This window comes from Vulpes lagopus, chromosome 5, assembly GCF_018345385.1.
Source record: "Vulpes lagopus strain Blue_001 chromosome 5, ASM1834538v1, whole genome shotgun sequence".
NCBI classification, from domain to species: Eukaryota; Metazoa; Chordata; class Mammalia; order Carnivora; family Canidae; genus Vulpes; species Vulpes lagopus.
In genome coordinates, this window is record NC_054828.1 from 133,001,899 (window position 1) to 133,025,123 (window position 23,225).

The 23,225-nt window shown below is 68.8% G+C and overlaps 1 protein-coding gene across 1 annotated transcript in view; it reads right to left on the bottom strand.

Moving 5' to 3' along the window:
• Window positions 1-291: 291 nt before the first annotated feature.
• Window positions 292-23,225, bottom strand: part of TPO (thyroid peroxidase) — a 35,859-nt gene continuing 12,925 nt past the window's right edge. The window contains 12 exon segments of the mRNA XM_041757028.1: window positions 292-352; window positions 1,124-1,255; window positions 3,493-3,592; window positions 4,833-4,964; window positions 7,797-7,967; window positions 9,248-9,456; window positions 9,985-10,222; window positions 11,884-12,054; window positions 12,471-12,729; window positions 15,528-15,752; window positions 15,754-16,065; window positions 20,229-20,358. Of these exon segments, the coding sequence (XP_041612962.1) occupies window positions 292-352; window positions 1,124-1,255; window positions 3,493-3,592; window positions 4,833-4,964; window positions 7,797-7,967; window positions 9,248-9,456; window positions 9,985-10,222; window positions 11,884-12,054; window positions 12,471-12,729; window positions 15,528-15,752; window positions 15,754-16,065; window positions 20,229-20,358 (2,140 nt within the window).

Sequence of the window (23,225 nt, forward strand, 5' to 3'; positions counted from 1 at the left end):
AGTGGCCCGAGCTAGAGCGTCACTAGGGCACAGGCAACACGGGAAAGCAGCCTCAGTGGCGATTTTGGGACCATGAACCGCGGTCCTGACCGGGCCTCTGACGACGGGCAGGTGCCCCGGCCCGGTCCCGCGGGAGCGAGTGCGAACGGCACGTGACTCTGGCTCGGGAAGCGGCACACACTTTATTAGGTGGAAACGTGGGGGTCGGGGTTGTTTCCAGAGGGAACACCGTGCCCCGTCGTGCTGGGGACCGACCTCTGCTCCCGGGAGGCGGCCCGCAGCTGCCCCAGCTCACTCGGGGCTTCCCCGCGCCACGTGGCTCCTACTGGATGTGGGGCCCACGGTCCGGGTCCTGCAGGAGAAGAGGTGCTGGGCACACGGAAACCTGTGGGACCCCAGGCCTCGGTCGGGCTGCTTGGGGGCCCGGGGACACGCGTCCTCAGGGTGGCCGAGGGGGCTCGCGGGTGCATTCCCACGGGGCCGTTGTGGGGTCCCTGCCTGGGAGCAAACGCAGCCCCTGCTCTGCGGCAGACGCCCCGGGCACAGGGTGTCCCAGGCCGGGGACCGTCTACGTCGCCAAAGGCCGGGGACTTGCCCAGTGACTGCCGGCGCTGCCTCTCTTGCGGTTGTGCGTACAAAGTTTATAAAAAAAAAAAAAAAGAGTAAAATCAAGTCTAGACCGGTTGTTTTCACACCTCTTACAATGATCCCTTTTTTTTTTTTAAAAAAATGCATTTTCAAAGTCAGCCTTTCCTGTCAGCTTCCGGATCGTTGGCCGTCAGTCCTCGGCCAAGACTAGGGCGACGTGGAGGCGATGCCCAATCGGCCCTCGATTTCAAACTGGTGTGTACACACGGAAACGCATTTTCAGGGCTCTCGCTCGGGCTCGCTCATCCTAACTTGTCTACGCTCTTTGAACAGTCGGTTAAAATTTTCACGAACTGTCCTTCCCGTGTAAACACGGTTTGTATGAGGAGTAAACGCAGAGCAGGAAGGTGGGAAGTGGGACCCGACCCGCGGGGGGGAGCAGCCCGGTCGCAGCACCGGGACCTCCTTGATGACCTGGTCCGAATGGGAACAGGCGATGTGTGGCGACCCTGCCCGCGCCCCGGCGCGCACCCACCTGCCCTGCGGCCCGACGGGGGGCACCAGGCTGCCAGAGGCGCCGTCCTGGCCCGCTCCACGGCCCGGCGGGGGGGCTCCTCTTCCGCCCGACTCCGCGATGCTCAGTGAGGCTTTGCGGCCCGCGTGTGCCCTGCGGACAAGCGCGCACCTGGTTAGGGCTGGCGCCCCTCAGAGGACCCCACTAGTGCCCGTCACGCCCGTGCCCTGTGGCCACTGTGACTGCAGGCGGTGCTGGGCGCCTCCCTGACCGGCCGGGGGGACCCCGGGGCTGCTGGTCCACACAGCGTGGCCTGCTCGGCTCTCCCATCGGCCGAGGGGCGCCCGGAGCCCCGGCTGCAGCCCGGAGGAGCGGCCCAGCGAGCACCCCAACCCCAGTCCCGCCGTCCGTATCCCATCGCACGTCTACTTGGTGCAGAAATGCATTCGGCAAATCACAGTCCCCGGTGGGGAGACGGAGCTGCGGGCAGGCCCCCCGCTGCCGGTTGCCGTGTTAGGTTCCCGGGCTCAGCCAAACGTCGCGGGGCAGATGGAAGCAGATAAGCCGGGACCCTGCAGGGCGCAGAGGACGCCGCACACGGAGGGGACAGTCCAGTGATGCACGGAGCCGCGAACGAGAAGGAGCACCGGCAGGGCCTGGGCTGCAGAGGGACGGCAGGGAGCCCAGAGCAGGGGTGCCAGGCGGGGGCGGGGGGGGGGTGACAGGGAGCACCGGCCGGGCCGGGCTGCAGAGGGAGAGTGGGGAGCCCAGGGCAGGCCTCCTTCCCAACGGCCGCGCTCTCGAAGCCCGCGTGGGGTCTCTGCCCCTCCGTCTGGATGCAGGGTGCAGGCATGGGCTCCCCGAGGACCGCCCCCGGCGCCCTCCTGCAGCACCCGCCCCAAGGGCCCCCTTGGAGTGGGGTCCCCACTAGGTCATCCTTTGCTCTTTGCCTATTTGTGATTTGCTGCCATTTCCAGTGGAGCCCTGAGTCCTGGGATCCATCCAGGGGGCCCCGGGTGCACGGAGACAGGGACACGGGTGGCTTCAGTGCACAGCTCCCTGCGGTCGGCTCAGGTGGGAACACGCGTGTGCACGTTGTACAGGACGCTCGAGCCCCCTGACGGCCCCGCGGCCTCGGTGTCTCCGGGGATGGGAGGGGCAGGCAGGGCCTGGCTCCGCGGCTCACACGTCCCCTCGCTCACAGCCTCGTGAAGGGCCCACGAGCGGGCCTCCGCCCTCCTACGACGCCTCTGTCCTATCCACTCGAGACACTTGAGCCTTAACTTCCTGCACATCCGTACCGGCCCCACAAGGATGCCGCGGCTGCGAAGTCCTGACCCCAGGTTGCTTCAGTGACCGACGTCCGGGGGGAGGCCACCTGCGCTCCCGCAGCCTCAGCCTCGGGGCTGGGCCCTTCCCCGCACGGCGGCAGGGACAGACCCCTTCACGCGGGCGCCCCGCTCCTGCCGCTGCGCTTTCTCCCGGAAGAGCCCGTGGCCGTGAGGACCGAGCCCTCGCCGGCCGCCAGACCCCGGCTGCCCCTCCCGTGGCCGGTGTGCTGGGTGGTGTCGGGGCGCGGGTGTGGGCTGGAGGCTGCCCCCTCGGCCGCCGAACCCGGCGGGTAGGACGACACCGTCTCGCTGTCCCCAGGCCGTCGGTTTTGCAGGTAGATGACCTCTGCCTGAAGGCCCCTAAATTGGAGCCCGCGCGCAGGTCGGAGCAGACTCAGCAAGGGGGACGTCTGTCTTTTGCAGGACGATTGGCTGTGCCGTGTCCTTAGTTAACGTTTTATCCACTAAAAACACGAGGACAAGCCACAGCCGGGAGGCGGTTGTGAGTTCAAAGCCGGTGCTCGCTGTGCAGGGCGCACACGGGCGCCTCGGGGGCGTTGCCGGCGTCCTGACAGCGACGCGGGAGGTGGACCTCCGTGCCTGGAAGGGCAAGGCGGGCTCTGGGCCGCTGCGTGCGGCGGGACAGTCCGGGAGGGAGCCGGTCACTCTGCGGTGGGACGGCCCCTCCGCCGGCACCAGCCCCGTCTCTCCGCAGAGACCTGGCCCGACACTCACGTGCACGTCCTGACGAAGAAACAGACCCGAGAGCCCGGTCGCGCCCCGGGGCTGGAGGCTTCTCCGCTGCTGGGTACTCGGCGGATTTGACCCCGGCGTCCGTCACGGCGTGTGCGAGGTCGAGGCCACGGGGCCGCCTGCACTATTACCCCGAGCTTCTTTTTTTTTTTTTTTTTTTAGATTTTATTTATTCACAAGAGACACAGAGAGAGGCAGAGACACAGGCAGAGGGAGAAGCAGGCTCCATGCAGGGAGCCCGATGCGGGACCAGCCTTGCCCTCGGGGGAGGAAGCGGCCTTGCGTGGGCTTCCGGGGAGGACTTACCACCTGCAAACCAGCGTCCAGGTGAGCCCTGCCAGGCCGACGACCAGCACGATGCCCAACGCGATGGAGACCAAGGACGCCTTCGGGAGCCTCCCGGAGTCTGGGGGGAAGGAGCGGGTTAGCCAAGCCCACCCGCCGAGGGCTGCAGCCGGGGTCCCAAGGGGCTCGCCTCTCCCCGCGTCGGTGCGCACCCCGGGGGCACAGATCTGCCCAAAGGGCCCTTCCAACAGGCTCTCCGGAGCGCGCGGGTGGGGAGAGCGGGTGGAGACCACGGGGTGCCCGCCCGTCCTCAGGCCACAGGCCCTCCCGCGAGGACTGGCCAGGGGGCACATGTGAGCCCCTGGCGGAGGGGCTGGGGACCCGGCCTGCCTCCCCTGGGCTCAGACAGGGGCCGGGCGGGCAGGTGGTGGGACGCGCACTGGGACACCACGAGCTCGCGCCCCCGGCAGCCCTGCCTTTGGCAGAAGTGCGTCGAGGGCACACTTTGGGGCACGTGTCGGGCAGGACTCAGAGCCCCGGGTGGGGGCCAGATGCAGCAGGTGTCCCAGCCACAGGACCGATGTTTGTGAGCAGTGAGCAGGGTTGGCGGGCGCAGAGCGGAAGGGGCGCGTCTGCACGGGGCGAGGCCAGGGAAGGGGCTGCTGGCATCCCCGGGACATGCAGCGTCTCAGCGATGGGACTTGGGGAGCGCCTGTGCCACACCTGGGGGGTCTCTGCCCTGCATCGCCGGCCCTTGTGTGTGGTGCGGGTCCCGCACACGAGCCGCCCCCGGGTCTGCCGGGGTCAGCACAGGCCAAGGACAAACACAGGAGGAGGGAAATCCCCTCGCAAGTTAAAGGTTAGACACCGTCGCCCGTGTAAAGCAGGCCCCGCGGGGAGCACGGCGCGCCCGGGCATCGTCCAGGTGCGGGCGAGGACACCGGGAGGGGCTGCCCCGCTCAGCTGTTTCCAGAACAAGAACGAGCCGCGTTCAGACACGCGCACCGGGGTCTGTGCGCCCGGACGGCAGGTGGCAGGTGCGCGCTGTGGGAGAGCTGCCCCGGCCTCCAGGGCGGACAGTGGGAACGGGGCCCACCCGGAAGGCCCCGGCCCTCCCCACCTGCCGGATGTGCCCCAGCCTCCTCGTGGCTGTACGGAGACGGGTCCGAGGAGCGACCTGGGGTCAGTGGTCACGAGGCTGGGCCCCAATCCCGGAGACGGGTGGCCATCAGGACCCCGACGGCACAGGGACGGCGGGTGAGGACACGGCAGGAGATGCCGTCCTCGGGCCTGGGAGAGAGGCCTGGGGGGACAGCCCTGCACACGCCTGGGTCTCGGGGCGCACGAGGGGCGGCTCGCACCTACACACGTCGTTCCGTCCTCCCCGAGCACCGCAGGGTCTGTGCACTCACACCTGAAGCCACCCTTGGTGTTCCTGCACCGGGCCGACCCGTGACAGGGGGGGTGACTCGCGTCTTCACACTCATTGATATCTGCACAGAGCACACAGGGGGCAGGACCCACGGGCATCAGCACACGGGGGTCAGCACACAGGGGTCAGAGCACGTGGGGGTCAGGACAAGGAGGGTCAGGGCACGTAGGGATCACGGCACAGGAGGGTCAGGGCCCGCGGGAGTCAGGGCACGTAGAGGTCAGAGCATAGGAGGGTCAGGGCATGTGGGGGTCAGGGCCTGTGGGGGTCAGGGCATGTAGAGGTCAGGTCACGTGAGGGTCAGGGCATGCTGGGGTCAGGGCACGCAGGGGTCAGGGCCCACGGGGGTCAGGGCATGCTGGGGTCAGGGCCCACGGGGGTCAGGGCACGTAGAGGTCAGGGCATGGGAGGGTCAGGGCACAGAGGGGTCAGGGCACGTAGAGGTCAGAGCATAGGAGGGTCAGGGCATGTGGGGGTCAGGGCACGCGGGGGTCAGGGCATGCAGGGGTCAGGGCCCACGGGGGTCAGGGCATGCAGGGGTCAGGGCATGCAGGGGTCAGGGCCCATGGGGGTCAGGGCACGTAGAGGTCAGGGCATGGGAGGGTCAGGGCACAGAGGGGTCAGGGCACGTAGAGGTCAGGGCACGTGGATTCAGGGCGCACAGAGGCCAGGCGATGCCCCCCAGCTCCCACCCTCACCTCGGGGCACCGCACGCTCCCTGCACCGTGTGGGAGACACCAGAGCCCCTCGTGCCCTGGCGGCCAGCCCGCCCCTCCCCGAGCACCGGCTTCCTTCTCGCCGGGTGGCCCCCGGCCCCGAGGTCGGCTCCGCAGATGACCAGCCACTTTGTGTCCCGCTGCTCGGGGTGAGCCTGACACACGGGAGGCCCGGCCGAGGCCGAGGCTGATCACGTGGGAGCCACGTGCTCGTGCTTAGCGTGAGGTGAGCAGCTGGGGTGCGGCCGGGGTGGGCGGTGGAGTCACGGGTGCTGTGGGCAGCGGCGTCTCGTCAGGCGTGGGCCAGAGCCTCCCTGGGGACGCTGGCGCCTTCCCCTCCGGGGAGCACTCGGCCGTGCAGAGCAGGAGCGCGGGCCGGGCCGGGGCTGGGTCTGCGCCCGGTGGACGGATTTCCAGCCCCGCGCTCACCCTCAGCGAGGGAGCGAGGCCTTGGGCCACAGCCCTGCCCCTGCCCCTGCCCCTGCCCCTGCCCCTGCCCCTGCCCCGCGGGGCAGCACTGGCTGCGTCCTCGGCTCCCAGGCCGCCGAGGGTGAGGGGGGTGGGGGGGGCCCTGAGCCCCCTGCTGGGTCCTTGACTGCGCTTCCAGGTCACTCGCCGCGTCAGCTTTCCCTCAAGTAACGTCTCTTTTCTGGCCAGCTCCAGGGAACACAGCGGTCTCGGTGTCGAGACCACATGTGTTACGGGCGACAGAGTGCGTGGTGGGCGACCAGGACACGCACCGCCGAGCGCTGGACCGACCCGTGTTCGGGGAGCGACGTGACACCAGCTGGGCCCTCGCCCTCGTCCTGGACCCTGTGCCGCCCTCACTCTTGCACGACGTGGGGACGAGGCACATGGGGACTCGCCGGGGGAGGTGACCCCTGCAGGGCTGGGGGGTGACCAGAGCCCAGTGGCGGATGGAAGCCCCCGGTGTTGTCCGCGGAGCACGTGCGTGTGGGGTGTAGGGCGGGGGTGAGGGCGTCTCCCCAGCCGGACTTGTCCCACGTGGACTGGCCGTAATCATACGCCCTCGAGGGGTCGGGGGTCGGGGTCGGGGTCGGGACAGCAGCGGCCTTCAGGGGACACGCTTTGCCCGGGTCAGCAGCCCCATGTTCGTGGTCTCCCGGCGGGGGGATCCGCAGGGCAGGGGACAGACGTGCACTGGTCTCAGCCCCGCCGAGTCCCCCAGTGCCAACCCCCGGGGCTGCGTCCCCCCGATCACAGGGTGCTGGCCGGGGCCCCACTGTCCCAGACGGAGCCGTGGCTCCTGGTCCTCTGGGCAGCAAGGAAAAAGGGCTGCGACACCCCGCCCGTTATCGGCCCCGCATTCCCTCCGGAAAGCCCTCGTCGCTGCTCATCTGCCAGCTTCTCCTTCCCTCAGCCTCCGTGGGGCGGGGGTGCGTCGTGCAGGAGCAGCGAGCGGTCCAGGGAAGAGGAGAGCGAGCGTCTCCCGGGTCTGCGCGTTAAATCCTGCTGTGAGCCCGGCGCTCCGTACTGCGGCCGTGGCCATGCGCGGTGGCTCGGGGCCCCCGGGTGACAGGCGAGCAGGAGGCGGCTCAGGGCCTCCAAGTGACAGGTGTTGTGAGGCCTCTCGGGGCCCCTGGGTGACAGGTGTTGGGAGGCGGCTCAGGGCCCCCCGGTGACAGGCGAGTGGGAGGCGGCTCGGGGCCCCCAGGTGACAGGCGAGCAGGAGGCGGCTCAGGGCCCCCCGGTGACAGGCGATTGGGAGGCGGCTCGGGGCCCCCAGGTGACAGGTGTTGGTCGCCCACTGGCACCCGCGTCCTGGCTGCACGTCCGCAGCAGCGTGCCCGGGGCCCGGGGGGATGACACGGCGGGTGTCAAGCCTGCTCTGGGCTGTTCTGAGTGGAGCATTTCTTTTCGGTTTCGGTGGAGACACTGTCTCTGGAGGCCCTTCCTGTGGGTCCCTGGCTCGTCCCCTCCCCTGCCCGCGCCACCCTGACGGCCGTGCTGGGACGGGCCCGCCGCTCGCCGAGGAGAGGCCAGCGGGGCGCGTGGTGGCCGGGAGGGAGGGAGCGCTCCTCGGTGCCCCAGCAGGTCCGCGGCCCCTCGTGGCGTGCAGAGGCCCCTCCTGGTGAGCGACACGGGCCCTCACCTCCCGTCTGAGGACCGCCGATTTGGGGGTAAAGTGAGTAAGGCGCGTCCTGGCGGCCACTGACCTCTGCACACGGGGGCCCGGACAGCCCTGCCCCGGGGGGAGCAGGCCACCTGCTCGGGGCCCTGCAGCTCGAACCCGTGGTGGCAGGAGAAGACGAGCACGCGCTGCCCGGCCTCACCGCAGAGCACGACGTCCCCGTTGTCCACGCCGTCGGGGAGGCCGCAGGCGTCGCCTGCACAGAGATGGAAGGTGGAGCCCGTCAGGTGCTCGCTGCCCGCCGGCCCCGGGTCCCCCCGCACGGACCCCACGCCCCACCGTGCAGTCCGGGCCGCGCTCGCCTGGGTGCACAGGCGCTTCGGGTCGAGCCACACCCACCCCGGTCCTCGGGCCGGCTCCCCGCGCCCGGTCCCCGCAGCAGAGCACCCGCGTCCGGGGGCGGCGGCCACGACCGCGCCACGCACCTCCCCAGCTGAGGCCTCTGGGCGCCCACCAGCGCCCCTCTCCCCCCTGACCCTCACCTCCCTGACCCTCTTACCTGCTGACCTCCTTTGCCCCCTGACCCCTCACCTCCCTGACTCTTCACCTTCCTGACCCCCTCACTTCCCTGACCCCTCACCTCCCCTCTCCTCTCCTCTCTGACCTCTCACCTCCCTGACCTCTCACCTTCCTGACCCCAATCTCCCTGACCCCTCACTGTCCTGATCCCTCTCCTCCCTGACTCTTCACCTCCTGACCTCCTCTCACCTTGACCCTTCACCTCCCTGACCTCTCCTCCCTGACTCTTCGCCTCCTGACCTCCTCTCCCCTTGTCCCTTTACCTCCTGATCTCCTCTCCCCCTGACCCTTCACCTCTTGACCTATCCCCTGACCCTTCACCTCTGACCTCCTCTCACCTTGACCCTTCACCTCCCTGACCTCCTCTCCCTCCTGACCCCCTCACCTCCCTGACCACTCTCCTGTAGGACCCCTCACCTCCCTGACCTCCACTCCCCCTGACCCTTCACCTCCTGACCACCTCTCCCCTTGTCCCTTTACCTCCCTGAGCCTTTACCTCCCTGACCTCCTCTCCCTCCTGACCCCCTGGCCCCCTGACCCCCTCACCTCCCTGACCACTCTCCTGTATGACCCCTCACCTCCCTGACCTCCTCTCCCTCCTGACCCCCTGGCCCCCTGCCCCCCTCACCATCTGACCCCTCCTCCCTCTCACCCCGTCTCTCCCCTCCCCTCCCCTCCTGACTCCCTCACCTCCCCCCTTCCTGCCATGCAGCCGGAGCCGCCTCTGCACCGCCCTGTGGCCGCGCAGCTTGTCGGCACCAGGGCATCCTGCGACGGCGCCATGGAGGCCGGGGGACAGCCCGTGCCCCACACCCCACGCCAACCGCCCCGCCCTACTGAGGGTCCCGTGCGTGGCTGACTTGGGGGCTCACCCCCTCCTTGGGTGCGCCTGCGGCACACGACACTCTTGAACAATCCACGTGCTACGACACAATCCAACAAAGGGCTTCAGGTCACCTTGCGGAAGGGCCTCCCTCCACACGTCCAGGTTCAGACCCGGAATGTTCTCGCACGGCTCGAAGTCCTGTGGGAATCTGCCGACCTGGAAGGCGTCCGCGGGCACGCTGGGGAGGCCCGTGTTGTCGCAGATGACCCGGGACAGGGAGTGCCTCGCCAGCTCGCGCCGCTGCTCGGCGGTGAACACCCCGCTGCTCTCCCACCAGAACCTGCGGGGGGGGCGCCGAGGGCTGCAGGGAGCCACACGGGGTGTCCTGTGCCGCTGCCCGGAGCTGCCACGCGCCTGACGCCCGACCCACGGGCCCGGGGCGAGGGGTGGCTTGGCCGCCTCCCTGGGGGACCCCCGGGGCCTGGGCCGAGCGGACAGGGGGACAGCGCGCCCCCCCCCCCCGCGCTCGGGCGCCGTCCCCGGGTGGGCCTCACGCCTCGGTCAGCGCGCAGCCGCCGGGTGCAGCAGACGGCGAGGAAAGAGCCGAGGGTGGGTGCCAGGCGTCGGAACACGCGCTCCCACGCGACGGCCGCTCGGGCGTGAGATCGGGCGTGAGCGCGGTTCGCACGCGTCAACAGCGGCTCCGGGCTCAAGCTCTGAGCGCGCTCGGGCTCCCTTTGTGCGATGACCCGGGGTCAGGGCCCCGCAGGGACGGCCTGGCGGGCCGTGCGAGTGCCCGGGTGACCTGAGTGCCCGGTTGGGGACCCGCGCACCGCGGGCCGCAGAGGTGCCGGGCGGTGGCACCCACCGGTCTCCGTCCCTCAGAGCCTTCATCTGCCTCCCGATGAGGCACGCAAACAGCGGGCCCGTGCGCGCCCCGACGAGGAGGGGCTCGGCCAGGCCGCCCAGCCAGACGTCGATGTTGTCGGGGTGCCCGTACAGGTCCATGATCCGGCCGGCGAGGGTGGCGTTGGCGACGGCGGAGCGCAGCTCGGCCCGCGTGTGCAGCCGGCCCAGGCCACAGAAGTCCCTCCACGCGTTGTAACCTGCGGGCAGGGGCTCCGTTCTGTCCTTCCGCGTCCACCCGCCACCTCACCGGAGCTGGGCCCCACGGAGAGCCACCGCCCTGCCTCGTCCCCGCCGAGTGGAACGTGCCGGAATAGTCCAGCCCAGAGTCAGGGCATCCCTGAGGACCCTGCCCCGTAACATGCCGGCAAGTCAGTGAGGATGAACCCCAGACACCGTATTGCAGTGACCAGAGTGCGGCCGCCGGGGGCTTGGGGGGGCCCCGAGGCAGTGGGACTAGCTCCCCGTGGCCGGTGCACGACCCCCCGCTACACAGCAGAGGGGACCCGTGAGGGGTGCCCCTGGCCCGGAGGAGCCCCCAGGCACCAGGCAGGTCCATACATGCAAACAGGGTGTTGGGGGCAGGGGCCTTGCACGGTGAGCAAGGTCAACCATGCAGCTGAACTACGGGGTCCCCTGGAGGAAAGGCCATGGCTGGCAGGGGTCAGAGAGGGGCGGGGAGGGTTGGGATAGGTGACAGGGCCGGGGATGGAGTGGGGAGCTGGGGGCAGCCCAGGAAGTGGATCCCGGGTCCACTGAGTGGCCAGGAGATGGCACTGCCAGTGGGTGACAGCCTGGAGGTGGCAGGACGTGTGCTGGCCCCGGGAGTGGTGAGAGGGAGAGACGGCCAGTCAGTGGGCCTGTGACGCCCCGACAAGCACCAGGCCAGACCCCCTCCCTCTGCCTCTTTGGGGGCTGCTCTTCCTAAACGCCGGGCTCCTGCCCTACTGGGAGGCCTGGGCACCCTGCCGGCCTCTGAGCAGCGCTGAACGGTCAACCGTGGACAAACCAGAGCCCTAGAACTCGGCCGGGGATTGGAGGCCCTGTGCTTCTGACCCCACAGGCACTCGTGGTGAGCACCACAGCCCAGGTTGGAGGCAAGACCGGGAGGAGTACAGGGAGGAGCCTGGGGAGGAGCCTGGGGGTGAGAGGTAAGTCAGGGGAGAGTATGGGAGGAGCCTGGGAGGAGCCTAGGGAGGGGCCTGGGGGTGAGAGGTAAGCCAGGGGAGGAGTATGGGGAGGATCCCGGGAGGAGCCTAGGGAGGAGTCTGGGGAGGAGTCTGGGGAGGAAATCCAGAAGGATCCCTGGGAGGAACCCTGGGAGGAGCCCAGGAGTGAGAGGTAAGCCAGGGAGGAGTACGGGGAGGAGCCCAGGAGGAACCTGGGGAGGAGCCTGGGGAGGGGCCTGGGGGTGAGAGGTAAGCCAGGGAGGAGTACGGGGAGGAGCCCGGGAGGAGCCTGGGGAGGAGCCTGGGGAGGAGTCTAGGGAGGAGTCTAGGGAGGAGCCTGGGGAGGAGTCTGGGGGTGAGAGGTAAGCCAGGGGAGGAGTATGGGGAGGAGCCAGGGAGGAACCTGGGGAGGAGCCTGAGAGTAGAAGTTTAGCCCAGGAAGGAGCCCAGGGAGGAGTCTGGGGAGGTGATGAGAGTGGGAGGTGAGCCAGGGGAGGAGCCTGGAGAGGAGTATGGGGAGGAGCCCAGGAGCGAGAGGTGAGCCCATGAAGGAGCCCTGGGGGGAACCCAGGGAGGAGCCCGGGGAGTGGGAGGTAAGCCTGGGGGTGGCCCTGGGGAGGAGTCTGGTGAGGAGCCCTGGGGTGGCAGGTGAGTCGGGGGGGGAGCCCGGGGAGGAGCGGGAGTGGGGAGACCTGGCAGGCCGTGGTCCCGGCCCCGCTGCAGGTTTATGGACGCCAGGTCCAGGCTGCCCGAGCTGCCCAGCACGAACAGCCTCTCGGTGAGCTCCTCGTTCATCAGCTGCTCCTGCACCGGCAGCTTGGCGGGGCTCGCGAGAAGGCCCCTCAGCAGGGGGTCCAGACCACCTGCAAAACATCAGGGCACAGGGGAGGGGGTCCGAGGGTCCTCGCGTGGACAACCCGGCTTGTGCTTAACAGAAAACCCCTCAAGGCCACGCATTCACGTTGTGCGGTTCTGCGGCTTTCAGGGACCGCGTGGGTCGTGCCTGCGGGGAGCCGGCACCCGGTGGGGCCCCGGGACTGACCGGCAGTGTGGGGAGCAGGTCTCAGGGCCCAAAGGGACCCAGGGAAGGAGCCCGGGAGCCCCGAGGAGCGTCAGAGAGCCCACGGAGGTGTCTGGCCGAGCGCTGGAGCCACTTTCCCATGAGCACAGCTAAGGGACCGCGCTCAGCGCAGTGTGCTGGCGGGGCCGGGAGGTGACAGGGAGCAGCGCCGGGTGGCGGGCGGATCCGGGGAGCACCGGCGGGGGGGGGGGGGCGCACCTTCCTTGAGGAGCCTCCAGGGGCTGAAGAAGGCGTCCTGCAGCCGCAGCGGGGGGAGGCCGGGGTGCTCCTGGAAGCGGGCGTCCAGCCGCCTCACCAGCGGGTGCACCGTGGCGTGGCCGAAGCGGAAGGCGGCCGTGGAAAACACATTGGACACAGTGGGGTCCACGGTGGGGTCGTAGCCCTCGTAGGGGCCCACGTGCTGCTGGAAGGCCTCGGGGCCCAGGACTTTGGGGACGTAGTCCCGCAAGGTGATGATCTAGGAGGAGGGAGAGCGGGACGGCTTCTGAGCAGGGGCGACCGGCCGCGGGGAGGGTGCCGCCCTGGGCGACACGCGCGACTGGGGAGGACCTCCTGCTGCACATCAGGGGGCCAGACTGGTCCCGGGAGGGAAAGGCTGTCCAGGCGAGGGGACAGGTGAGTGCATCCAACGGGCATCCTCACAACTCGGACCTTTATGGGGCTGGGGGGCCATGTCAGCGACACCCCCAAACGCCGCCCGGGCAAGGCAGCCCCACAAAACTTGGGGTGCACCGCACAGATGCCGGGCTGCCCCTGCACCCCTGACCCCACCCCTCGACCCCTTCACCCCGGGCGCCCCGTCGACGCCGCAGCTCAGAAGGGAAGTGAGAGCCCCGGGCGCTCTGGGACCCGAAGCCTCTTTGCCGGGGTTTCTGGGTTAGGCCTGCGCGGTGCCCACGGGGCAGGGGCGTCCACTGCCAGGGCGGCTGCGAGCCGCGGGACGCCCCCTGTGGGGAGGAAGTGCCGGGCGCCGAGGGTGAGAGGGTGACCCGCGCTCCGAGCGGCTCTCGCAGACTAGGAGGGACGCTGGCCCGTGTCCTTCCTCCTTCCCCGGGCTGCGTCTGAGCTCGTGGGCTCTCCTCGCGGAACGGAAGGAGGCCCCCCCGCAGGGTCTCCTCGGCGGGCGCCCAAACCGCGTGCATGGGTTTCGCAGACCAGGCCTCCTCCCACCGACTTCCCGGCCTGGAGGACGCGCCGCGTGGCCCTTGGCGCTCTTGGGGGCAGCGGCGTGCTGGGGGCGGCAGGGGGGAGGGCGTGGTGGGGCCGGTGGCGCCGGGAAGATGCGCATCCTGCAGCCACGCGGCCGGCCCTCGGCCTGCGGGTTCACGGGGCAGGGGCCCGGCCTGGCCTGCAGCGCCTGAGCCCTGGGCTCCGATCCCAGCGCCCCTGCCGCCCCGGAGTCCCGGCAGCGGTCCCGAGGCCGCCAGCACCCGTGGCTTCTGTTTGACGTGTGGTCCTGGGAGGACCGGGCACGAGGGCTCTGCTTGCAGCTTCAACAGTCGTTCTCTTTGCTGTAAAAATCAGCGTCGGAGTCTTCCGGTGTTTGCAGCGACCTCGGCTACGGGGGGCATCCAGGGCGGGTCAGCCGAGGGGAGCCGTCCCGTCCGGGCACGGGGCTCTCGGGGGTCAGCCTGTCAGGGCCCCCGGTTGCTGGAGGAGCAGCAGCCCCACCCACGTCCTTATCGGGGTCCCTCCCACACAGGACGTGTTTCCTGAGTGCCTGGATGTGCTCTGCAGGAGAGCCGCGGGGAGCACCCCCGCCTCCGGGCCAGGGGACGCCGGATGGACGCTGGATGGACGCCGGATGGACGCTGAATGGACGCTGGCCCAGCGCCGCCAGCCGGATGGCTCATCCCGGGGAGGTTTGGGGACCAGAGAGCGGCCCTGGGTCATGGGGGGTCACGCAGACCCGTGACGACCTGGTCGTGCAGGACCTGGTCCTCAGCCCAGGCTGGCGTCCCAGGCACGTCCCGGGGCTTCCCCCACCTGCCCAGGGGTCCAGGCGGCCTCTCCCACCCGGCGTGGACCGGGCTCCACAGCTGCTCCATCTCCCAGGGGCACTGGGCGCCTGGTCCTGAGCACATCCCCCTGCAGACCCACACAGGCCCCGTGGGGAGGGAGACCCCGGGGACGTGCCGCCCGGGGCTGTGTGTCGCGGGGCAGAGGGGAGTCCGGGCGGTGCGCTGCTGAAGACGTCTGGGCAGAGGCCTCCGCGGCGAGCGGCGTGGGGCTCTGGGGGACGGAGCGGGGCTGGTGTGGGGCTGGGCGGGTGCAGGAGGCAGAGGGGCGCCTCCGCTCCGGGTGCGTGGGGGGAGCAGCAGCCACAGCCCCTGCTGCGTGTCCCTGTGCCTGGCTGGTCAGAGCTGGGGTGGCGGCCGCGGGGCTGGGCGCTCGCTCTCTCTCTCTCTCTCTCTCTCTCTCTTCTCCTAATCTGCAGACACTTATTTAACGACATGTCGCTTGTCAGGAGGGAGCGATCCAGGCCAGGGAAGCGGGGAAGGGGGACAGTCTTGCGGGCCACCAGGGATCCCTCAGACGTAGCCCACCTCTCGGCAAGGGTTTTATCGACGCTGGACGCGACCTCGCGTTATTTTAGGGTTTCGACCGTATTTGCAAAAAACACCGAAGAGAAGCTATTGGCTGAAAAATCACGCCAGGGAACCTGGAAGTAAACGGTGACGCCAGGAAAGGCTGACAGGTCCTGGGCAGACGCGGGGCGGGACTCCTGGGGTGACGCTGGGGGCCCGGCTTCCCTCGAAGGCTCAGCACACACCCCCGAGCACCCTCGCTGGGCACGGCCGGTCCAGGGGCCGGGACAGCAGAGCCCACGGAGCTCACGCGTGGGGAAGGGGCACGGACACAGCCCCGGCGGCAGACACAGCTGGGAGGACTGCCCGGGGCGGAGGCAGGGGTCAGACACCCCCAGGTGGGGCCCGAGAACCGCTCCCCTGAGCCTGGGTGAGACCCCACTTTGTTCACGGTCGGATCCCGTCTGACGAGCTAAGGGATCGTGCTCCCAACGGGGCCGGGCCTCAGGCCGTGGTGGATCGTCCCGCAGGTGGGCTCCAGCCCGCTCACGGAGCCCCCACGGCTCCCGCTCACCCCACCAACGCCGCGAGGTCACCGTCCGCTGCCCGGCCCGTCGGGGCTCAGCTGCGTGTGTGACGTGAGCCTCGGGCCGTCGGTGGGCGTGTCGGGGTCCCACGCTCTATCCCGCCCCACCGAGCACGCGGGGCACCCCAGCGGCTTGCGCACCTGGTGCAGGGCGCCCACCACCTTGCGCGCCTCCTGGTAGGCGGTGTCCGCGCTCCAGTGAGCGTTGAGAGCCTTGAGCGCCGAGGCCAGGCGGTTGTGCTCGCGCAGCCACAGCGTGTGAAGGGCCGCCAGAGTGGGGACCTCGCTGGCACGGCTGTCCCCCGCCAGGAAGCAGGGCGCTCCGGCCGTCCCGCGGGTGCCGGGCTCAGGCGCACAGGCCGCGGGCAGCGGGCGGCCGCGTGAAGGGCAGGTGGGCGCGGCCGGCGTCCCAGTGGCGCGCGTTGACGCGGAGCAGCCCCTCGGCGCTGGTCCAGTTGCGCAGCTGCTTCTCCAAGGCCGGGGAGCTGCCGTACACCGTGGACGCGTCCAGGAAGGACGTCAGCCCGTTCATCTGCTGCCGCGGGTTGGCCGAGCTCAGGTTGCCGAAGAGGGCGCCTTGGATCCCGGTGCCGCAGGCGGCAGAGGAGCGGGAGAAGGGCAAGCAGGCGGGCCCCGAGGCGTCGGGGGGCAGCTGCCGGGACAGGGCGGTCAGGCGGCTCTGCAGAGACCCCGGGCCTAGGAGGGGCCGCGGCCTGCGACGCCGGCGGCCCTCTGGCCCGTCCCCCTGCACTCTGGCGGGAACTGTGTCCTGCCCTCACTCCAGCGGGCCACCCGGTCCTGCGGGGTGAGGCGACTGGGGCCCAGGGTCAGCGAGGTGACAGGGGCCCGTCCCCACCTGGTCCTATGGGGTCAGGGAGGTGAGGGGGCCCGTCCCCACCCGGTCCTATGGGGTCAGCGAGGTGACAGGGGCCTGTCCCCACCTGTTCCCACCGGGGTCAGTGAGGTGAGGGGGCCGTCCCCACCCGGTCCTGTGGGGTCAATGAGGGGACAGGGGCCAAGGGCGAGGCGACAGGGGCCCATCCCACCCGGTCCTGCCAGGGTCAGCAAGGTGACAGGGGCCCAGGGTTAGCTAGGCCACAGGGGCCCGTCCCCACCCGGTCCTATGGGGTCAGCGAGTTGAAAGGGGCCCGTCCCCACCTGGTCCTGCCAGGCTCAGTGAGGTGACAGGAGCCTGTCCCCACCTGGTTCACGGTCCTGTGGGGTCAGCGAGTTGAAAGGGGCCCGTCCCCACCTGGTCCTGCCAGGGTCAGTGAGGTGACAGGAGCCTGTCCCCACCCGGTCCTGTGGGGTCAGCGAGTTGAAAGGGGCCCGTCCCCACCTGGTCCTGCCAGGGTCAGTGAGGTGACAGGAGCCTGTCCCCACCCGGTCCTGTGGGGTCAGCGAGTTGAAAGGGGCCCGTCCCCACCCGGTCCTGTGGGGTCAGCGAGTTGAAAGGGGCCCGTCCCCACCTGGTCCTGCCAGGGTCAGTGAGGTGACAGGAGCCTGTCCCCACCCGGTCCTGCTGGGGTCAGCAAGGTGAGGGGGCCCGTCCTCACCCGGTCCTGTGGGGTCAGCAAGGTGTGGGGGCCCATCCCCACCCGGTCCTGTGGGGTCAGCGAGTTGAAAGGGGCCCGTCCCCACCTGGTCCTGCCAGGGTCAGTGAGGTGACAGGAGCCTGTCCCCACCCGGTCCTGCTGGGGTCAGCGAGGTGTGGGGGCCCATCCCCACCCGGTCCTGTGGGGTCAGCGAGTTGAAAGGGGCCCGTCCCCACCTGGTCCTGCCAGGGTCAGTGAGGTGACAGGAGCCTGTCCCCACCCGGTCCTGCTGGGGTCAGCGAGTTGAAAGGGGCCCGTCCCCACCCGGTCCTGTGGGGTCAGCAAGGTGACAGGGGCCCATCCCCACCCGGTTCTGTGGGGTCAGCGAGTTGAAAGGGGCCCGTCCCCACCTGGTCCTGCCAGGGTCAGTGAGGTGACAGGAGCCTGTCCCCACCCGGTCCTGTGGGGTCAGCGAGTTGAAAGGGGCCCGTCCCCACCTGGTCCTGCCAGGGTCAGTGAGGTGACAGGAGCCTGTCCCCACCCGGTCCTGTGGGGTCAGCGAGTTGAAAGGGGCCCGTCCCCACCTGGTCCTGCCAGGGTCAGTGAGGTGACAGGAGCCTGTCCCCACCCGGTCCTGTGGGGTCAGCGAGTTGAAAGGGGCCCGTCCCCACCCGGTCCTGTGGGGTCAGCGAGTTGAAAGGGGCCCGTCCCCACCTGGTCCTGCCAGGGTCAGTGAGGTGACAGGAGCCTGTCCCCACCCGGTCCTGTGGGGTCAGCGAGTTGAAAGGGGCCCGTCCCCACCCGGTCCTGTGGGGTCAGCGAGTTGAAAGGGGCCCGTCCCCACCTGGTCCTGCCAGGGTCAGTGAGGTGACAGGAGCCTGTCCCCACCCGGTCCTGTGGGGTCAGCGAGTTGAAAGGGGCCCGTCCCCACCTGGTCCTGCCAGGGTCAGTGAGGTGACAGGAGCCTGTCCCCACCCGGTCCTGTGGGGTCAGCAAGGTGTGGGGGCCCATCCCCACCCGGTCCTGTGGGGTCAGCGAGTTGAAAGGGGCCCGTCCCCACCTGGTCCTGCCAGGCTCAGTGAGGTGACAGGAGCCTGTCCCCACCCGGTCCTGTGGGGTCAGCGAGTTGAAAGGGGCCCGTCCCCACCTGGTCCTGCCAGGGTCAGTGAGGTGACAGCACCCTGAGCCCAGGGCGTTCGTGGGGAAGGCACGTGTGGGCTGTGTCCAGCCTAACGCACCGGTTTGAGGTGATTTGGGGCCTTAGGTAACTGCTCTGAGTCTCAATTTCTTGAGTGGATGTGAGATGCTGACCTTTGGGGTTGTCGTCGGGATCAAACCAAGAGTCGTTTACTGAACGTCTGGCCATCGGTGAGGTGATGGCTGTGACTCGGGGCAGGGCCGGGGCCCGGAGGGCTGTTCCCAGGCCGCCACACGTTTGCAGACCTTGAGATGGGGGCGAGCCTGGTTTCCACGGGATCCAGCACAACCGTGTGGTTCCTAAACTCTGAGAGCCTCTCCCGCCTGTATCAGAGGGGATGCGGCTTCGGGGGCCGGGGAAGAGGATGCCCTGTAGCCCCGTGCACACCAGATGGTCCCCCTGTGAGCCCCGCACCTGGATGGTCGCCCCAAGAGCATCACTCCTGGACGGTGGCCCCGTGAGCCCCGCGCCTGGACGGTGGTAGCGCTGAGTAGTTTCAGCAGGAGCAGGACATCACCAGCCCGTGTGAGGACTCCTGAGCCCCACTGTTCTAAGTAGCCGTGAAATTCTGGCAAATACGGGTTTACAGACCCTAGTCCCTGAGCGCTGAGTCCGAGGGCGCGGGGCTTGAACAGCCTGGCATCGAGCAGGAAGGGGAAGGTGTTACCCCTCTTTAGGGACGGGCGGACGGAGGCTGGGGGACCTCAGACCCCCGAGGGCCCGTGCCCTCCCACAGGGCCCCCGGCTGCGAGGAGCACCTGTCCTCCTGCTCAGTGGCCCCCGGCAAGAACTGCCCGGGGAAGGGGATGGCTTCGTGGGGGACGGCCTGCTGGTCCCCAAGCTGCTGTGGTCAGGTCCGACCTCTCAGGCCGAACAGAGCGTCGCTGTCATGTTTCTGCAGACGTCCTTCGTCACACGGCACGAGGCCGCACAGACTAAGTCACGGAAGCAAGTGGTCGGATGGAGGGCAAAATGCCCACTTCTTAACCAGGGCGATCGGTGGGTTGGACACGGCTTGCTTAACCAAATAATGTGCTGCCGGGGTAAAGCCACCCCCTGGCATCGGTGAGTGAGACACCAAACACTAAAAAGTGTCTTTGCTACGCCTCATCCTCTGCCGGCGGGTAAAGGAGTAAAGGGGTTGATTTCGAAATGTCAAAAATGAAGGGCCCCGGGCGGCTCCGTACATTAAGCAACTGCCTCGTGGTTTTCGCTCAGGTCATGACCTCAGGGTCTGGGGCCTGAGCTCAGGGCTCAGCAGGGCGCGTGCTTGGGATTCCCTCTCTCCCTCCGCTCTCCCCTCCACCCTTAGAAATAAATCTTAATAAAACAATTTAAAAAACCAGAAAAGGCAAAATGATGTCGAGTTAGATGAGCCTGGATCTAAATCCGTTTTGTCCTGGTCACTGGCCGGTGACACTAATCCCTCCACACCTCAGCTCCCAAAACGTGGAGCCCTGAGCAAAGCTGCCAGACACAGGTGCTGGGGGGTGGAGGGGACGGGCCCTGGGGAGTCCCCGTCCTGAGCAGGTGCACAGGTGCTGGGGGGGTGGAGGGGACGGGCCCTGAGCCTCTGCAGGAAGCCTCCGTCCTGAGCAGGTGCACAGGTGCTGGGGGGATGGAGGGGACCAGCCCTGAGCCTCCGCGGGGAGCCCCCGTCCTGAGCAGGTGCACAGGTCCTGGGGGGATGGAGGGGACGGGCCCTGAGCCTCTGCAGGAAGCCTCCGTCCTGAGCAGGTGCACAGGTGCTGGGGGGATGGAGGGGACCAGCCCTGAGCCTCCGCGGGGAGCCCCCGTCCTGAGCGGGTACACAGTTGCTGGAGGGATGGAGGGGACCAGCCCTGAGCCTCCGCGGGGAGCCCCCGTCCTGAGCGGGTGCACAGGTGCTGGGGGGATGGAGGGGACCAGCCCTGAGCCTCCGCGGGGAGCCCCCGTCCTGAGCAGGTGCACAGGTGCTGGGGGGATGGAGGGGACCAGCCCTGAGCCTCCGCGGGGAGCCCCCGTCCTGAGCGGGGTCTCAGCAGCAGGCTGGCATAGACGGCGGGCGGTCTGGGGGCGTCTCGGGGACCTGGTCCAGCGCAGTGTGCGCAGTGGGGCCACGGTGCCTACCGGGGGCAGTGGGAAGCCGCTGTACAGGACGTGGGGGTTCCACCCTCTGGGCTCACTGATGCCGTCTTCGTAGGCGGGCGGCAGCCACCTCGCCAGCGCTGTGTTGGAGGCTCCCCACCTGGGGTGGTCTCTGTGGAAACAAACGTGACACGTTCGATCACAAAATACCCTGTATTTGTAAAAAAACAAACAAACAAAACAACTGATAGATGCATTAGAATGGAAATATCAGTGCAACGCATGAAAGAAATGCAAATTTTCTTGTTGAGAAAAATTTGGTATTTTCTAAAATGGCTCTTTGGGCCTAAGATGGCCAGGGTGCTCCCGTTCCCTGGCGTTCATCAACCAGACCCCGTGGGCACCCCCGGCAGCGGGCGTCCCTGTGGTGGCTGCAGGGTCTTTGCCGGGAACGGCGTCAGGCGGCCACTTTGGGGCGACGTGCGGACAAGTGCCCGGCGCGGGAGGTCACGTGGCCGGGGGGCGAGAGCTGGCAGAGATCGGGACCCAGACTCGGTAACTGGCCTGCGCCTCGAGGTGCAGGCACTCGGGACACCCATGTAGCCGAGTCAGCAGGATCGTGACGAGGTGAACGGTTTCTTACAGGTTTTGGAGTTTTCAGAAATATAAATATTCACACGCCCGTTGCTTTGCTCCGACCGAGGTGCCGGCGCTATCAAGGACAGCGTGTTCGTGGATCCTTCTTCCGTACGGGATTGATTTCGACGCGGTGCTGAGGGCTGAAGGGGACCAGGTGCCCCCGAGGGCGTCGCCGGTCTGGGCCTTGGAGACTTGCCACGTTTGATGGGGACGCTCGGTCCTGGCGTCGGGGACAGACTGAGCGGTCGGCGCCACGCGGCCCCGGACTGACCACCGTGTCCCTGGTGGCCGCTGCCCCGACCGGGAGCCTGGGGGGGGGCTCGGCGGCAGGAGCGACGGGCGTGTGCGCGTCCACAGGGCCCACGGGGCCTCGTTCTACTATCGATCCGCTGTTGACTCCGGACACCGAAGTGGCTTGATCTGCAGAACAAGGGGCGGGATGGGTCCGCGTGGACGCGGGCGTGCGCTTGGACACAGGGTCGGGCTCCTCACGGGTTCACCGTGACCGACAGTCCAGGACGTGCCGCCCGGGGGAGGTGCAGCGTCACCCAATTAAACAAAGGAGACGCTCGCTTCACCGCGTGGGGAGTGTCTTGCTGATGGACGTTGATCGTCCAGGAGCTTCCAGGCTGTCGCCAGAGCCCCGGGGCGTCTGCCCGTGTCCGCGGGTCCTCAGCCGGGGTGGGACCCTGCCCACGTGGCTGTCACAGGGCCGCCCCAGCATGGTGCAGCCGACGTCGCTCACGCGTCACTGGCCCTGCCCGCCGTGGGGTCCCCGGTCCGCTGCACATCGCGGGTCGTGAGGCTCGGGGGCTTGGCTGCGTTGGGGAAATGGTCACGAGCTGACCCGGGTGAGCGGACGGGAGCTTCTCTGGCGGAGACGTTACCAGGGCCGCGGCGCCTCCAAATCGCTGTGATGAGCGGGACGCGCCCGTGCCCCGTCCGAGGCTCGGGCACCCCGATGCCCTGACGTCCCGGGTCAGAAAGACAGAGGCAGGTCCCCTCCCGCCTGTCCGAGCTGGAGGCTGGAGGCTTCAGGCAGCGTCTTCCTGGCCATGGCGGCAGGGGGGGGGCACACTCTTGAGGTGTCTTGAGGTGTCACCTGGTGTCACATCCTGGGGGCCTCACGGAGCTCTGACCTCTGAGTGACGGCCCTTCCCACGTGGCTCCCACCGTGCCTGACGCCCCGTCTCGGTGTGAGGTGTGAGAAAGCTCAGTGCACGGCGCGGGGGCCTCTGGCTGGAGCTCGCACGGACGTGCCGAAGCCCCGAGAGGGCGGGATCCACGCGGGCGGACGCCCGGGCCCAGGACGTGCCTTCCCATCACGGGTGTGGGGTCGATACCAAAACCCCTGAAGCCTCACCCGTCTGGCGACGCTTGTTCCCGTGTTGGGCCCCACGTCTCCCATCCAAGCAGCAGCGGCAGCGACACACGCGCTTCCTCAGAGGGTCGGGCTCCCCGGGCCGGGGTGGCCGCGGCCCCGTACGGGTCCCGTGTGGTTCCGGCTCTTGTTCCACTTCAAGTTCAGGGTTCGCCCACCACCACCCCCGACCTCGTGCTCCGGGCGGCCTGTCCTGTCCGGTGGCCGCCGGTTCAAGCAGTGTCAGTGCAGCCCCGGGGCCGCCGCTCTGGGAAGGACGCTCGGCGCGGGAGCCGCAAGCACCTGGCTGGGAGCACCCAGTGCCCGGAGAGGAAGGGGCGGGCGCACGTGCACCCTCACCTGCTCACGCTCGGAAGGCGGAGCCCACGTTTAATTTGGGTTTTGACAATTGTTTCGACAAGTGAACCCCGAGAATTACGTTGTCACGGAATCACGCCCTGACGCCCGGCGTCCCCGGGCCTGTGCCTCAGGAGCAGACGTCAGGCGTTGCTCGGGCGGGTCCCTCCGTCTGCGAACTCCGTGCTCGGAGGCCAGATGCTCCGGCGAGGGGGCTCCGTGCAGAATCACCGGGTACTGGGGTCACGTCCCGCAGCCGCGAGGTGTCCCCAGTGTCGGGGAATGGCAGGTCGGGGAATGGACCCGCTGACGGGCCGCGTCTCCGTCGCCACGTCGATGCCAATGGCCTCTGGGTCTCCATCCGAGCGGTGGGCGGCGGTGGGCGCGGGCCGGGCTGGCAGGCCGTCGTCGATGACCCACGTAAGCCCGGGCCGTGACAATTCTGTGCGATTTGGAGACGCAGCCGTGGCCGCGCATGGTGGGTCACAGCTGCCGCCCGGCGGGAGCCTCCCCACGGCCTCAGCGGTCACGCTCACGGCCTGTGGCAAAGCCTCGGGCCACGAACCAAGAGGCCAGATCCCGTCCGGTCATCTCGCGGTGATGTCCCTTCCGGGGTCGCGGTCGCGGGCTGCAGGCAGGCACTTCAGAACCCGGCACACTGCGCCAGGTACGCGCCGTCGCCT